Source organism: Pyrus communis, chromosome 16 (assembly GCF_041283825.1).
Source record: "Pyrus communis isolate YQ-2024b chromosome 16, ASM4128382v1, whole genome shotgun sequence".
Lineage (NCBI taxonomy): Eukaryota > Viridiplantae > Streptophyta > Magnoliopsida > Rosales > Rosaceae > Pyrus > Pyrus communis.
Window position 1 is genome coordinate 14,387,202 of NC_142580.1, and position 18,005 is coordinate 14,405,206.

An 18,005-nucleotide genomic window follows, 5' to 3' on the forward strand; every position below is an offset into this window, starting at 1 on the left:
TTTTTGCTTGTAAATACCTCATGTTGGTGTCATATACAACATATTTTTGTAATTTTTTGCTGCTTTAACGAATAAAATATGTTGCTTCCTTAGGAGAAAAAAAAAAAAATATATATATATATATATATATATATATATCTTCAAATAAAAAAGTATTCACCTCGTCAATATATTAAGTTAAATATGTCAATTCAATCCTAAGGACCAATTTTATAGAAAATTTACTTACGAAAAAAGACCCTTGAGAGAGAACCGTGACCAATTGAAAATTCATGACATATTAAAGCCGCCAAATTGGTTTTTGTTGTCTCCCTTCTCTTTCTCCTTCGATGCCTGATGGTGACAACAATCTAACTGTTATTTATTTATTTTTATTTTTTTTTCCAGAGACCACCTCAATTCTTGTAAACAAAGAAGTAATTTTGTATTTTTATTTTTTATATTTTAATCGAATATGCAGGCCCGACTCTACTTGATTGGGCCAAAGGGTTGGGTCTAGGACTTTTTCACTTGTTGGTTCAAAAGTCAGGAATTTTTTTTTTTTTTTTTTTTTTGTAGTAAATTACATTTTGTCTTCTCAAATTTTCTTCCTATTTCAATTTATCCAACGTCTCTCAATTGTTCAATTTTATAAAACGGCTCACATTACATATCAATGTGATACATCCGTTATAAAATGTATTTGTTTCTACATTATTTGCCTACTTGGCCATTGCGGGCCCCACCCTATCAATTGGAGTTTCACATGATTTAACAAAAGACGTGGACCCCACATTGACTGACACGTTGACCAACCTAAATATAAAAAAAACACCCTTAATAGATTACCAATTTAAAATAAAATTAACGTAGTTTTAAAAATTAAAGAACAACTTTAAACCAACAAAAAATTAAAGAACAACTTTCACCGATTAACAATTAAAATTAACTCAAGAACAACAAAATTTTTGTGGGTTCTTCGTGCTCATCTTGGGCTGATGAGGAACAAAAATTTTCTGATTTCTCTCTCTTCTTCTTCCCGTCAAATTTTTTCATATTCAAGAAGTCTCTTTCTGTTTTTCTGGGTTTCTGAATATCGTGCTTCAACCTCGTTGCTGGAACTAAATTTGCGCACATTCGTTGGCGAAGGCGGGATTCAGCTTGAATGACCCATGATCTCCTGTGACAAAGAGAATGGGGTTGATTAGGGGTGTGGTTGAATCCAGATTGGACTACCTACATATCTCAGGGAAGGAGAATTAAACCACGGATGAAATTCTGAGTAAGAATTGTGTGATGTGCAATACATAGTGAACTGTCCTTGACAAATAGCCTATGGCAGGGCATTAAAGAAATGAATTCTCCATAGACGTGTCTATTCGTAGAGGGTAACATGTGAGAAAATATGTGTATGGTAATCTTGTAGAGAAGATGAAGAGAGATGCATCTTCAATTGTGATTGATTGATTATTAAAATGCCAAGCTAGGGTATCGTCTTCAGAGTCCTTGTAAGGAGAGTAATCACAATTAAATCAAGAGACTATCTAGGAGGAATTTATGATAAGATATCCAATCTTCCTATGATCATGATTACGTTGTCTAACTCCAAAATACCCTAATTTGACTTGAACTAGGTGTTCTTCACTTGGAAGACAATTAATATGTTTAATGGACTTAAACCTAGTCAGCCTGATTACAGATGTCTAAGTTCACTTGGTATTTTGATTTCTTTTGACTAGTTTGATATGATAAAGGCTATTCTGATATGACTAGGACTAGTCTAATCTGACTAAGACTAATTCGGTTAACTAATCTGATCTACTAAGATGCCCATAAGATTAACCTGTTATGGTCATGGGCATTTTGATCCTTCTTGCCACCCAAGGTGTCACGTGTCATGGTCCCAAAAAATTATGTTCCCACACTCGCTACTCTTCATGATGCTGTCAAAGTATATCTAGAACTCGAAGAAGAGCAGGATTTTAAGACCTGATCAAGTCAACTGGTGATGGTGGTTTTCTCGTTGACTGTATTGGTGTAGGTGGTGACCGAAACTTGGTTGTTGTCTTTCTTCCAATTCGAATTTCGATTTCTTCTATCTTTGAATTTGTTCGAAAGCTTGTTTGGATTATTCTCTCTTTTGATTCTGATAGTAATAGCTTGGCTCTGTAATTTAGTCACCAAATCTATCTTCCCATAAGGTTTATCGGTTCTTTTCCATCTTCTTCTTGGTTTAATTGATTTGGGGAGGAGGTGGAGAAGAAAGGCTGGTTAGGAGACTGTTGCATGTTGTTGGGGTGAAAGGTAGCCAGATGGCTGCGATGGTAGGCGATGAGGAGCTGCAGCATCGTGGCTGGGATCGATAGGCGAGCTTGGGTGTGTTTAGGGTCCAGGTCGACAATGATTGGCGGGTGGTGATGGCAATTAGGAGTGTGAAGGGAGGTGTGGGGCCGAACAAAGGGAGAAAGAAAGGTGATGATGGATAAGTTTGTGGGGTAGGGCCCACTGTGTTTTCATAAAAAAAATAGTTTAAATTAGTTTTGTTCTTAAAAGATTGCATTATTGATAGGTGCATTATTTATCATATTTTCATATTAATTATCCCTAAGTTTTGTTAAGGAATTGATTATAAAAGAGCCTTATTACTTTCCTTTTCTCAATTTCAACCATTATGTGCACTTAGAACGCTTTTGGTGATAATTTGACTTTCCGGAGGAATTTTGATGCAAGGCCAATTGGAGAAGGAAGCTAAGAGGTTGAAGATCGTTGTGTCCGAATTTCATAATTTTCCATGTAGCCATTCATTCCAGTTTTACAAATCAATTCTGCAGAAGTTGTTTTCCCGTCAGAATTGCGTAGCTGTGGGAGAATAGAGATTTGAAGGTTTTCCCAATTTTTCCTAGTGGCGTGCAATATATGCTTGGAAATATAAGAGAGCTATGTTTCTCATATTTTTACAGAATTTTCCAGAAGATAAATCGACCCCAAAACTGGCATGCAAGACAAATGACGTGTTTCCCAAGCCAAGAAGGATTCTTTCCTAGTTTGTGTCATTAACTGTTTAGGAGTTTGTTTTATTTTAGGAGACTTTCTCCCAAACTTTTTAGGGTTTTCTAGTATAAATAAGGTCCCTAAGATACCAATCCATCCATCCACCCTCGCATAACCCATACTACCGCACCATACTACCATTCACCATCTCCGCAATTAGTGAAGAAGAGCTTAGGGACGTGTTTTGCCATGGATTATGGGTTCTATCTTTCTTTTATTTTTATTTCTATGTGTAACTAAGTTATTTTCTAAGGTTTATGATGAAGCCATGACATGAATATTTGCAAAGTACTTTGTTAATTATTATCCGATTATATGCCATGTTATATTTTTAATCTTTGTGGGTATTTTATTCTAGGTTCAAGTTTCTAATGACTGATCACCTTTAGGAATTTTACTAATAACTGATCACCTTTAGGAATTTTACATCTAGAGATTTAGATAAATCTATGAGGATGACCAATATCAATTAGGTTTATTGGAACTAAGATCAAGAAGAGTAGACAAACTAGTGAGGATGGCCAATATCAAGCTAGTCCTACTTGGTTGGCATGATTCATCTACGCTTAATGGGTTTTTATGTGTTTAATTGTATGCCTAACCAATAGGATATAATTATCATATAGAGATACAAGAGTTGATGTCTGACCACGGATTAATTCATACATTAGAAAGAACAACCTTTAACATTGGCATGGTAATTGGATAGTAGTTGGCTCTAGGAAAAGTAAATAGGATTGTTATTGGTGGATTCATAACCTTAGGCTTTCTTGTGGTGTGTGTTGATTTTAATTAATTGTCTTTTATTTTTCTTATTAATTTTAGTTTTAATCAATTACTCAATTATTCAATTCAATCTATCCTTTGTTTATTTAATTAAGTTTAGCGTGATTAATCGGTTAAATTGGAGTTAAAGCAATCCCTGTGGGATCGACCTCGTATTTGCATATATTACTACAATTGATTCGTGCGCTTGCGAGTTTGATTTGGTTTAAATTAATCTATTATTTATGTTAGTTTAAATATACATCAATTAGTATAATTAAATTTGCGAATTGTATTTGACACTTCAAAATTTACGTGTGTGCTCTTCATTTCCAGCCGTCGGATCGAATGAGTTGAAGAAGACCAATGCCAAAATTAACAAGGATGTGTTTAGAAAGAAAAAAAAATACTTTTAGGAGTACACAATTAGATTTTTGGAATGCCACTAATAGTTTTCTTTAAAAAATTTCTTTCTTTTAATTTCTTTTTACCACATTGCACGAATTTGGACTCCAAATCAACAAAATGTCGGCTCTGTGCTTACCTCGTTCTAAGTAATTAAAGAAATTAAAAGACGTATGAATTTAAAATAAACGAAAAAAAGGATAAATGTAACTTCGAATTTGGAGGTGGTGCTTTGCATGCATTGGGCGTCAGTGGGAGAGAGACCTTGTAATGAATTTGATGTGGTCCATCTCATCTCATGTGTTCTTATAAGATAACGGAAGGCCACAATCACTCACAGTCAGTCACACCTCTTCCTCCACTCATTTTATTAAATTGATGACAAATCCAAATAAAATCAGACAATAAAAGCATGGAATATTTGACTGAATATGTATTTTTCTGTTATTATGCGGTCCAAAGATTAGGAATCCCTTCTTCTATTGGAATATTTTCTTCCTTTTGACCATGTATTTTCTTCATTTGCACATATGCCCCATCTTGTTAAGTTGCTTCTTCATGTGTTACACACTTTGAAATTAAATTTCGATGCAAAATAAATTAAATAGAACTTCTTTTTCTTTAGTCAGGTGAATACCATTCAACCAAAATTATTCTTTTCTTATATTTCTTATTTAATAGTTGTTCCGCTCTTAGTCTAGTGGTAGTAGTTTCTCTCCTCGACTTTAGATGAAGATCTAAGTTCGAACGTCGCATCTCCATTGTTCTAAAGAAACAAATTAGTGTTGTTTTTTTTCTATCTTTTTTGACCTATGAAACAAATGTGTGTTGAGTACCACTTCGAAGCAAATAAGACTAGTTCTTTTGGTTCCATAAGAAAATATTGAACACTTCACCGATCATAAAACTTATATCTTTTTACTTTCATCTTAATCAGAAAAGGATTGCAAGTCAACCTAACTATCAATATGGAGTGATTGTTTTAGAGTGTCATAACAACTACAATTTTTAAAATAATTAGTCCATACTGACACTTTAAAACAGTCACTCCATAGTGATCTCACTTTAATTTATTGCCAAATAATAAGGATTAACTTTAATTTCTTGGTCAAGTTGGTCACTAACCCATCATAGATGATTTGAAAATGTAATTATTGAATTATGGGTTTGCAATACCAAATATCATGACTTAAAAAAATCAAGCACAACAACAATCAATTGCTTTTGAGTAATGAAACACTCGCAAAACAATATCATAATTTCAAGATAATTTAAATATTTGCAATCACTCACAAAACAATCGCATCAAATAATTCGTTGAACTTGAACACTTAAAATCACTGACAAAACACTCTTATCAAGTAATTTGCCTCTTTATCTGGGAAAATCATAAGAAATCCGTGTTATATTATGCGTTAGGTTAATTAATTTTTTTAAATTAAATTTACAAATCAAGTAATGTGTTACCAATATAAAATAAGCACATTAATTACATAATAATTCGCCTACTAAACATTAGTTGGATTATTATTATTATTATTATTTAAAAAGGACCAGCTGATGACTTCGTCACCGTAGTCCACCGTTTTGGGGGCAGAGAAGACTTATAGAGGCTTTTGGCCTCCTCCTAATCATCATTGTGCGATTCATTAATGTTAGGAATCGAATTCAGGATGTACCGTGTAAAATACGAGTCTGAAATTTGTTTTCGACCATTAAGGCACTCCGTAATGGTTTAGTTGGATTATTATTGAACCATCGTTATTCCCTAGGGTTAAATAAATTGTTTGATTGTGTTGGTTTCGTTGTTTGCAACGCCATTCAAAAACGTTGCCTGACATTTCCCAATTTTATATGACGCAAAAAGACACAAAAATATGACACGAATTTTGTTTTGTTTGTGTTGTTGATCAAGTAAAATATACCAAATTGGACAATTTTTTGACACCAAAAAGGAATAGACAACTTTTGGGATAACTCATGCTTTATGCTGACGGTGGAGACTGACCAACTGCTACACAATGGAACTCTTTGACTGAATCATGACCGTTGGATCCAATGATTCTCCAAATAAACCCTTCCACCACAAAAGTGGCATCCCATAATCTTTTTCCCCAACCACTAATCCTACCTCCAATTTAGAAAATTTTACCAAACGTCTTATTAATCAGAAATAATAAGACGAGGAGTCCCAATGACTCGTATACTAATTTGAAATCTGTAATCAGAGAGCGAGGAATTTTGAACGAGGAGTTAAAAAGATTAACGCTATGACTCGTTCAAAATTCATCACATTTCAATTACAGATTGATAAACGAGCCATAACGTTAATTAACAGAAGAGCCCAAGCTTAATAATTTTAATAGGGAAATATGTATGATACAGTTGGCAAAATCAGGTGCATGTTTGATCACGAATTAACTAAGATGAACGCGCATACACCGTTAGATGAGATCTACAGACTCTTTTTACATATTTAAAATTCCCTCAGAACCCTTGAGGAAAAAACCGGATTGAATCCGGCTAACTAACGAAACTGAACGAAAGGCGGGACCATCTGAGCCGTGTCGTTGCAAAACGGAGCCGCCGGGTGCTGCCACTTCTTGAACACCGCCACCTGAGCCGACTTGTCCGCCTCCGCGCCCTGCTGATGATGGCGCGGGAGCTCCTTCTGCTGGCGCTGGTGCTGCCGCGCGTCGTCTCGATATTTGGCCTCGATTGGTTGATCGGGGGAGACGAGAGGGGAGAGGAGGGGGATGGCGACGTTCCAATCGGTGGCGCGGTTTATTTGCAAGGAAGAAGGGGGCGGGGCTCGCCGCTGGAGGCGGCTCGGCTGGCGTCGGTTGACGGAGCTCGATCGCGATGCTTCTGCCATTGATATATAATTGGATTTGATGAGATCTCGGAGGAGAGGGAGAAAGAGTGAAGGATTTGGGATTTGGTGTGCAACAGGTGGAACTGGGGAAGGAAGTGCTGGTGCGTGTGTGAATGTGAATATATATATATATATATATATGCGAGAGAGAGAGAGAGGCGTATGGTTGGCACGCGGCTTTGGCTCCTGTAAGCCCCGACGATAGAGAAATTTTTCATTCTTTCCGGAACACGTGTCGTTCTATAAGAGAAGAAAAGTTTTATTTTCAAGTTGTTAACTTTTTCAATACAAGTATTTTACCGAAGTGAAGTGACCCGCGGTATGTCATTCTGTGTTTTCAGTACATTACCATTATGGCGGTATCATGAGGAGCTCTTTAACAAGATCTAATTTGTTTTGCTCAATTTTATCCGAATGAATATTCTACTTGTCAACTCTTGGCACTTCAATATCAACTTAGATGTTATATTCTTGATATGTGTCCGAGTAGTCAATTTTCTCAAATGAAATGAATTGGTAGTCTTGCAAAAAAAAAAAAAATAGTGGAGACAAGGTGGAACAAAGTATATAGTCATGTATATTTGCAAATTACATTAACTTTGGTTCTACTGTTTGCTGCTACTTCAGTAGAGAGAGCCTTTATTGCCCTGAATATTGTGAAAAGTACATTTTGTAACCAAATGAGAAATCAATTGTGAAAGTTCTAGGATGGTACTTGTTTAACCTAGAGGGGATGAATAGGTTCCAATTTAAAAATCCAATTCAATTTTCAATTTAATTTTCAGTTCTCAAATTAAATCCACCTTACAACTCAAGTCGTCAACACCCAGAAGAAGGTTGTGGAGGTTGCTGAAATTGTATGACTGCCATGCGGCAGCGACCACCTTCACCGCCCACAATGAAGAACTGGAAAGTTTACAAGCTGAGAATCGACAAATGAGGAAATCACATGAGCAGAAACAAGCTCCTTGAAATCCTCTCTGAATTCTTAACCCTCTTATTTGTTAGGAGATTACCCTCTTGATGCAATTTCAATTTGGATACATGTTCAATTCAGTTCAATACTCTTTAATCATTGAGTTCTATATTATATAATCAATGTTCGAAATTAGATTTTGAGACGGCTAATTTTAATCTAGTTGGTGGGTTTTCAATATAAAGGTTGGGATGGGGTTTCGGTGGTCGTAGGTTGAGCTTGGAGGTGGTAGGGGCTTGATATTTCTTGATCATTATTGTGGTTTTCCATTTTATTTGCGAATTTGTTTATTATTATTATTTTTTATCTTTATTTCTTTTTTGAAATTATTGTTATTAATATTTCAATGTCCATATAAGCTAAAAAGTAAAACCCATTGTTGCCACTTGTACATTTGACAGAAAAAGTTAACTGGTGCTTAATGAAAGCGCTTTTCAATTGATTAGATATTTATTTGAAATGTTTAAAAATATTGAGAATAATTTGAAATGATGCTAAAAAGTTTGGGTGTTTTAAGCACTCAATCCTTTAATTAATTAAAAGCTTTTACGCTACACTAACCTTATGTGTTCGAATTTCCACTCCCAATTATTCTATTACTTGGAAACAAAGTTCATTAACACTAACAAATTTTTTTTTTTTAACAAATGATATTATTAATACGAAAAAAGGTGGGAGAATGGCTAAGCCTCATAATAAGCTACTAATAATGTGGTTTAAATTGGCTTTTAACGAGAATCAAATATAAGATTTTTCACTTACAAGTAAAGAAAATACAAGTAAATCGTAATACTAAATAGCAATTAACATTAATGTAAATAAATAAATAAAAATCTAAAGCCGAGCCGAAAAGCGATAGGCAGCTCGAGCCTAGCCAACAAACCTCCCTAACCGAAAGGGAGAGCGACCGAGTTAAACACTTTTTCTTAAGATAATATTTAACGAGTTTCCAAAAAAAAAAAAAAAAAAAAGATAATATTTAACGTTACCAATTCAGACGACGGGGGCCCCACAACCGACCGTTTTCGGGAATACATGGAACGCTTGCAGTTTGCATTTTTGTTCCCCTTGTTTTTGACCTTTTTTTTGGTTTTTTGTTTTTTTGTTATTATTATTATTATTATTTGGTTGGACGACATCAAAAAGGACGACGTTGAAAACCACATCTCCACCTATCAACCATCTCTGACCAACGGCTCAGACGAGGGTTACGTGGGCAGTTGTAAGCCTTGATCAGCGCAAACGAAATGCACCGTTGCTTTGCTCGCTGGCCCGAACATTATCGTGTTGTCTCTATTGTCCTCTAGCATTTGGGCAAATTACACAAGATAGCTGCCAAACTAGTCAAAATCAAAACAAAACACATACCGCAAGTGCACTACCACAGCAACGTTATGTACCAATAAAGTAAAAACATATATTTTTGTATCGTTGACATAAAACACTAGGTAATAATGTACTGTAAGATAACGGTCAAAGAATATAAATATTACTTTCAGAATATTAGCATAATTTCACATGAATTTACTCGAGTGTTTGGACCAAAAATATAAATAGAAAGAGAGAAGGCCCCATGATTTACAAAATTGTGGACTTTTTAGACCAACTACTACACAGAAAAGCCCCAAATGCAAACTCTCTTTTTGGAAAGCTATATAATGACTTAGGTGAAAAGCATTTTGAGCTCCTCAATTCTGGCGGAACGAACTTCCTCGTCAGTGAGAGCTCCGGCAATCATTCTCTGCTTCCTCGCCTGAACTTGTTGCATTCGCTCCTCCACCGTGTCCTGCGACGCGCAAAGCAAAATCATTTTGAGCTTCTCAGTTGTCCGTGTTTCGTGATCAATTGAGTTTGGAATGGAAAACGTGAGACGCAAGAAAAGTAGATCAAATCAAAGAAAGCCAGCAAAGCAAGAGTTGCTTGTTCAACTCACTAAAGGAAAAACATCATTCAATTTCAAGCAAAAAACACTTGTAAACTAGTGAAAGATCACCTTGACAATAAATCTTCTGACTACAACAGTTTGCTTTTGGCCAATGCGATGAATTCTCATTATCGCTTGCTCCTCTACAGCAGGATTCCACCACGGATCCTGCAAAAAGGAGGAAGACGATGTTTTTGACGCGAGGGATGAAAGGATTAATTTACCAGAAACATGCAAATTATAGATATAAAGATTGGCAAGTACCATTATAAAGACATTAGATGCTGCAGTTAAATTTAGACCAACACCACCCGTTTTCAAGGACGTCAGCAACACCTGAGTATTTGTAACACATTTGCAGAATGTTAGGGATGAACAGATCGCTGCCAAATTATAACAGCTATGGAAGAGAACGTGACTCTTGCAGCTTACCATTTTCCCCCTGGTGTCGTTGAACTCGTTTAAAACCCTCTCCCTCTGTGTCTGAGACAGCTTTCCATCAAACCTCAGAAATCCAATTCCTCTTTTCTTCATAGGGGACTCCAGGAGATCCAAAAAAGTAGTCCACTGACTGAACACAATGCTCTTTGCACCAGAACCTGACCGAAGAATACGTTCCAAGAAATCCAATAGCTTTGCAACCTTGGAAGATTCTGTCCAGTTTTCCTCATCGGTAACCTGGAAACGGCTTTCTGATGGGCAGGTAATAAGGTCACTGTTTGCAAGCCATTGCCGACATATTGGGCATCGACCAGTAGCTGGTGTCTGCCAGCTTGAGAGAAGACACTCTCTGCACATCTTGTGTGCGCATGGTGTAAGTACAGGATCATCTGCAAATTCCAAGCATATGGGACACTCTTTGTCTTCACCACGACGGATACTCTCCACAACCTCTTCAACGTAGGCTTGAGTGGGGACAATCTGCTTTGAACTGGAAGAATCATGACTAGCTTCAAGGAATTTTCTGGCAAGATTTTCAAAGTCCGCAAACTTTTGTGGATCATTCCGACTTTTTATCTTTTGTGAATCAGCGCTACTGCATACATCCAAACAAGATTTTATTAGAAGCAGATCAATACAATGAACAAGGAAACAACATTGGTTGTTAAGTAGTTAGAAATAATCGCAAAACCATTCCCACCTCATAACAAGATACGGGTGATTGCAACACTGCCTCAATCGAAGTAGCAGCTCAAGGATATTTGCATAGTTGTGAAGAACCTTGCCTTGCGCTACAAATTGATCAAACTGGAACTGCATATTTTGCATGAAAGATGGTAAGCACTAAGCACCATGGATGATAGAATCACTACTGAAGAGCTATCAATAATAACTGAGCAACAAGATATCCTTTTACAGTCGAGAAAACTTACTTTTGATCTCTTAAAAAGGGCATCGTAGAAGTAGCGTTCAGCATCCGACTGTTCACACTTGATGGTTTGAATGTCGACTGGAGGGAGAACAAGTATGGGCCTGAGCCACAAGCAACAAATGTTAAAAGGCTCCAAAGAGATTATGTCTGTGTGTGTGTGTGTGAGAGAGAGAGAGAGAGAGAGGGTTTAAAGGAATCCAAAAAGTACTTTACCTTCCTTTTTTATCTGTTGTCTCCTTTGTTCTTCTTAGCATTAGTGACCTCAAAATAGCCTTGATCAATCTCAGTCCTCTTGGATCACCATTCTCATATGGTTTTTGAATTAATTTACTCCACCTAGATGTAGATAATACCATATTAGTTGTTATAACTGCAATACAATAGCAATATTTTAAAATTCATACCATGACCAGTTACACCACGGTTCGACATGCAAGAAGCATAAGAGGCTGTAGAGGTCTTCCAAATTGTTCTGCAGCAATGGATTTCACAAATAATGTTAGAACAAATGAATAACCCCTCCCCTAAACTCTATAAGAAACAACTAGTTATGGTCTCCAAAAATGCACCAAAAGAAATGAAGACAGGTACTGTTAAAAGAGCAGTGCTGTACACTCCATTTATGCTTTGTTAGCCGTTGTGGTTTCTTTCATGCATACTCGCATATCTATCAGGTATGATATCAGGATGCATACCTGAATAGGGGTTCCTGTCAAGCACCATCGACAATGCGAGGACAAGGCAAAAGCAGCCTGAGCTGCTTGGGTTTTTGAAGCCTTAATGGTATGTGCTTCATCAAGCACCACCCTATACCAGTCAACCTGATGGAAAATACTGTTCTCCTTATCCTGAAGCAAAATTAAAGCATTCATATAACAAAGAAGATGAATAAATTTGTTTTAGTTGATTTTAGCAAACAAAAAAAGTGCTAAGAGTTGCTTTAAACAAAAGGTATTTTTTTCCTTACACTTTTATAAGATGCAGCCAACACACCATACGTTGTCAAGACAACATCTTGTGCTGAGATTGTTTTGGGGTCAGTGGTTCTGCACCCACCATAGTGGACAAAAATAGAAATACTTCCAGACTCTGAATGGGTTTCGAGCTCATCCTGAAACATTGAAAGAACTGATGAGATATCTTCCAAAGTAGTTCAAACTATTAGGAAATAAATTAAGAGATGATCACTTTCTTCCTGGACCATTAATTCTATGGCTAAATTCAGACAAAAAACTTCTTTGAACAAAACACTATTCAATACAAAACAGAAGATTCACCTTCCACTGGCTTAACAAAGACATGGGACAGACAACAAGAGTGCCCCCCCTTGGTTTCAAGGGGGTGCTTGTATCTGTATCTATCCTCCTCCTTTTTGTAATCTCAGTACTTTCAGAGCTTTTTCGGACTGGTCTTGCAAGTATTAGAGCAATTGTCATCACAGTCTTCCCAAGTCCCATTGCATCTGCTAGTATCTATAAAAACACCCTTTGAAGTTAGAGATAAGATTTACATGATAATAACCAGAGAAAAAAGGGAAACCGAACATGTACTAGAGCAAATTAAAAAAAATATGGACAAGAGGGAAGATAAAGAAACCCACTCCTCCTCTTGCCATTAGCGTTGCAGTTGGAAGTTTTGTGGTTGCCTCCCCTGTGAATATGTTCACATAGACTGAAGAAACCCTCCTGAAAGATGGCATGTTTAGCTAAGTTAGACGCTTAAGCTATTTGATTTGATTCTATGAACGCCATATGTTATGACAAAGAAAATAGAAAATAAAATACAAGTTAGTTCTCGCTTCTTCCATATTCATTTGGCAACATACTCATCACAAATATGATAGGCTGCCCAGCAAGGATGAAGGGTTTGTGCTGCCTTCTCAACATCAATTCCCTTCTCTAACTCAGACATCCAGTAGAGAGCTTGCTTCTGGTATGGCTTCAGATCACACGTGAGAGTACTTGACGGTTCCATCTCCTACAAAATTGAGAGAGAGAGAGAGAGAGAGAGAGAGAGAGAAAGAGAGAGACCAGGGGGTGAGGAGAGAGTATATTGATGACATCAAAAACAAAAACCATAGTTACTCTGAATTTTGAACAATATAAGCATTCCAAGTACCTACCTCCAAGTCATATACATCTGCTGCACCAACAAGTTTATTTAGAGATGATTCTGTAACGACTTGTTCATCTTTGCTTTCTTCTGAAGGCTGTTGGGTGGTGCCCTTTCTTCGTTTCACTAAGGGCAACACTGGTGCAGCCCCATCTTCAATACGCTGTTTTGAACCAAACATGTCTATGTTATTGAATGTCAAATTATCCATGGTAATTTAGCAATGAAGATGTGTCTAAGACAAATCCTTGTATTGAAATATTTAATTGTCTTCATCAAAGCACTTTCATTGGAATTCAATTAGCTCACTGAAACTTTACCCAAAAAATTAAATAAATCATAGCACCACTGAAAAGCACTCTCACTGAAGAAATGGCATAAGAACCAATTCTCGATTTGCTTTTACCAAGGGTTCGAATTCTTGCAAAGACCTCACTCAGTTAATGAGTTCAAGTATAATCAAAGCACAATCTAAACTTTCATCTGGTAGTTGGTACAATAGTTTCTTGGTCACAAACTCCCAAAAACATTTAGTAATAAACACACATGAAAAGATCATATGGATAAGTGGAGATTCAGCAAATCCAATTTTCAAACACTTGAGATCAATGCAAATGAACAAAAGAATGGTTAGACATACTTCAATATTCAACAGACGTTTTCGGGAATCAAGATCTTCTGGGGTGAATTCAGCCTGAATGAAGCAAAATACAAAAGCACATATCAGTACATCACATACCAACAAAGAACAGAGTTTCTAATGCGTGGACTTGTATATGTCGAATGCTAACATTACCACAGGACAAATAGGTACTACCTTTTGATATGGCCGAATTTTCAGCAATTTGAACAAAGTGAGGAGAGGATACAATGAAGTATTAATGACAGGGGAAACATCTAGCCTCCATGACGAGTGGTCACCCTCCGTAAAAATGGAATGGTGAATATAAAAACTGTAAAAATATTACAATTGAACACAATTAGCACACACAAAACTGAGTAAGATAATTCCAAGGAATGTGAGAAAAGCTGGATAGGACCTCTACCTTACATACAATACAACCTCTTGCATCATAGAAAGGACGCTCGGTGCAGCTATACAACGCCCACGAACTCTAACCTTACCAGAACTTACAAGCGGAATAACAGTCTTGGCCCATTCCATGGGAAGCCGACCAATCTATAAAATTAATCGCATATAGAACACGTCATTCATTAATCCTATCTAACATACAACAAGATAACATATTTTGTTAAACAGAACACAATGAAGCAATAAGCAGGGAACATTGATATACCTCTCCAAATCGTTTGGTCGAGAATCGAACAATCCATTGGGTTTTGTAGCTTGAGTTTGCACAAGGAAAAGTGAAATGAACAATCTCATTGTCAACCAATTTCCTGCCTTTCGAAGTTGAAAGTGCAGTGATAAACGTCCTTCCCACCATAAGCCAATCCTGCTCCACAGGGAAATCTGCGTCCTCCAAATTCTCAGGTCTCGTCTGTTGCACCGAAATCACTTGACAATCAGGAGCTTCCTTCTTCACCTGGCTCTTAGGCTCCGGCCCCTTGCGCCAAGAGATCGGGTTTTCGAGAATGCAATTGATGGCGGCTTCTGGTTTGTCACCGCATCTAGCGAGCACTAGGAGAATATCAAGGTCGCGTATCTCAGGCCCCAGCCCCAAAACTGAGCGAATTTTCTTTACATTCTCTTCCTGTCGAATCTGCCTCTCTTCCTTCTTCAACGGGCTCTCATGCTTAGCTCTGTGAAGCTTTTCAGTTTCACCTGACTCCTCAGAGGCCTCCAGCATGACCAGGGTTGTAATGGGTTCCACATTTAGGACCAAACCCTCTTGACTCTCAGGAACCTGGCTCGGCACTAAGCTCAGAGACTCCGCCTCCTCCGACTCCTCAATGGGCTCTGCCTTGACCCGAATCGGAACAAGTTCCTGGCTTTCAGGAACATCAGAGGGCTCCTGCTTGATCAGAGTCAAACTCTCCCGACTATCAGGAACTTCTTGCTTAACCGAGATTTGAGGCTTCGACCCGCGAAGCCTTTCGGTCTCATCCGTCTCCTCGGACACCTCTTCCTTAACCACGGTCGAGATACGAGCCCCCGCGCCGGGATTCGTCCGCTTCACCATCACCCCCATCGGAATTCCCATCGGAATTTCGGAGTTGTCTCGCTCCTCTGCATGTCCGACGTCCAAGTCTTCGATAATAGACATGGATCTGGAGGCAGAACACGGAAATTAGGATTAGGATTTCGGGAAATTGAAGGGAGATTTTGAGGAAGTGGAGAGGAAAAGGAGGGAAATCAAAGAGGGGCATCTGCGCCTTCTGCGTTTATATTGGGATTTGATTTTGGCGCGAAACCAAGTTTTTTGTTTTAACCTTCACCAAGTCTAAATTTCGCGGTTAAATTTCCCGGCTTTTTAACCGCTTTGGGTTTTTTTTGGGCGTATATACCTTTGGTTTTCAACATTTTGGCGCCAAAGCACGGGAGGTCGACGGTTGCTGGCTGAGTAAAAATTTCAAGTTGCCCCCAAGACTGCATTATTTTCTATGTGGGCGCACGTCGTCGTTTCGAGTAAATTGAATTTTCTTTTTCAATAATGTTTTGAAAATTGAGTTAACTTCTCTAGGCTAGCCTTTGGTCCTCTCGAGCAGTTGCCACGACAAAGAGGACGACGTTCCATACTCGATTTACACGAATGTAATAACGATAATTTAAGTGAATGATTTTACAAAATTAATGTCTTTGGAGGTTTAAGGATTAACCATGCAAAAACATCTATAACGAAATTCTCACGGTCTTATGACCATATTAAACCGGGTTCGAATCGGATCAAATCTGCTTGTATTTATAATTGTGAGTTTGTGACCCGATTACAAACTCGTAAAACAAATTAAAAAAGTCATCGAAAAAGATAACGAGAGAACCAAACACACATCCCCAAGGACTCAGCTACAACAAAGCAATGTGCACATTAGAGAAGCGCGGCGATCTCTTCTTCCTAACCCTCACCAGCGACGATGACCACTGCTTAGGCCTCCCAATCATCGACTCCCTCCTCTCTGCCCTCGCCGAAGCCAATTCCCAAGCCACGCGGGGCTCCGTCCTCATCACCACTGCCCAAGGCAAGTTCTTATCCAATGGCTTTCACCTCGCCTGAGCCACGATTACTTCCTCATGAGGCGCGACATAGGCGTGTTGTACATGGCGGCGTTCCGGTTGAAAATCGGATCGGTATCGGGTCTGAGGGACGTGATGCTAAGGGGATGAAGGTGATGGGAAACGAGGCGGTGAATATGGGGATTGTGGAGTCAGCACACGAAAGCGCGGAGAGCACGGTGGAGGCTACGATGCGCCTGGGGGAGGATTTGGGGAAGAGGAGGTGGAACGGCGACATTTACGCGGAGATCAGGAAGAGCTTGTATCCGGAGTTGTCCAGAGTTCTTGGAGTGGCGATTGCTACTCCGAAGGCAAAGCTTTGAGTTTGTCATTTCCTCCGATTTAGTGGGGGCACTTAGAGAATAATATGAAACTTAATAGGTTTAAATTGAAATTTGATGATTTCAGTGATTCAAATGTGCGAATCAATTTGTGTTTGACTTTAAGAAAGCTAGTTGGTTGGAGACTTTTAATATGTATTTTTGCTCATTCTTTATCCTAATTTTTTTTTTTTTTTTTGTCAATGTTTTTGCATCTAGCTCTACTTTGTGTTTTTATCCGTGTAGTCTATTTTTTTAATCAAATGAATTTTTTTTATAAGGAGAAAAAGACAAAGGGAAAATAAATTGTTATTAAACTTGTTAAAAATAGGATTATTTACTCTAAAACTCAACTTTCCTCTCACTTTGCTTTATGAAATTCAAAACTTCTCACTCTATCCCTCCAAGTGTCTATTATGTGTTTCATTTCAAATTTATCATTGAATTGTGTTAAAATTTTCGTTAATAAAAGGGAGGTCATGGTCGGGAAGAAAAGCTTTTTTGTGTTTTATTCTTTCTAATTTTTGTTGCATTCTATTTTTTTTTTTTATCAAATGATACACTACAATAAAATTGGCTTAATCTGTCGGAGAGTGGTGGCGGTTTTATACTATTACTGTCGAATAAAATATTTCCGACAACATGTTTAAATAGTGTCGGATAATAAAGTACTAATGTCGCTTATATTAGACATTAGTTCACTACTTTCCGACAAGAATAATGAAGCGGACTCTTAACTCCACCAGATTTATCTATAATTTTAACCAATTCTGGTGGATATATTTGACTTGAGTAAGTAATGTGTCAGATTATATTATATTATTTTCAAATTTTTTATACTAACTCTGGCCGTTATAGCCGACACAAATATTATTATTATTTTTTTTTAAATCTTGGCAAACTTTGGGAGGGAATTTTGGGGGGATATTTCCCACCATACTTTACATTGAAAAGAGTGTTGTTGGTTCTATCCGACGACAATACGAAAGTGTGTCGGATAAATTTTTTATATTTTTTTATACGAAAAAGATTGTTGTCGATTTTAAACGAC

At 37.6% G+C, this 18,005-nt stretch overlaps 2 protein-coding genes across 2 annotated transcripts; both read right to left on the bottom strand.

Moving 5' to 3' along the window:
* Nucleotides 1-6,527: 6,527 nt before the first annotated feature.
* On the bottom strand, nt 6,528-7,184 carry LOC137732524 (uncharacterized protein At4g14450, chloroplastic). The gene has a single exon (XM_068471845.2). The coding sequence runs from the start codon at nt 7,073-7,075 to the stop codon at nt 6,728-6,730; it is 348 nt and encodes a 115-aa protein (XP_068327946.2). The 5' UTR covers nt 7,076-7,184; the 3' UTR covers nt 6,528-6,727.
* Nucleotides 7,185-9,518: 2,334 nt separating this feature from the next.
* On the bottom strand, nt 9,519-15,784 carry LOC137732567 (Helicase protein with RING/U-box domain-containing protein). The gene is made up of 18 exons (XM_088687616.1): nt 14,758-15,784; nt 14,506-14,639; nt 14,277-14,412; nt 14,100-14,153; nt 13,470-13,622; nt 13,173-13,324; nt 12,948-13,032; nt 12,625-12,819; nt 12,315-12,458; nt 12,043-12,195; nt 11,752-11,819; nt 11,561-11,683; nt 11,349-11,448; nt 11,117-11,229; nt 10,408-11,011; nt 10,240-10,311; nt 10,045-10,143; nt 9,519-9,837 (listed from the first exon to the last, which is right to left on the bottom strand). The coding sequence occupies exons 1-18, from the start codon at nt 15,685-15,687 to the stop codon at nt 9,715-9,717; spliced, it is 3,438 nt and encodes a 1,145-aa protein (XP_088543742.1). The 5' UTR covers nt 15,688-15,784; the 3' UTR covers nt 9,519-9,714.
* Nucleotides 15,785-18,005: the final 2,221 nt, after the last annotated feature.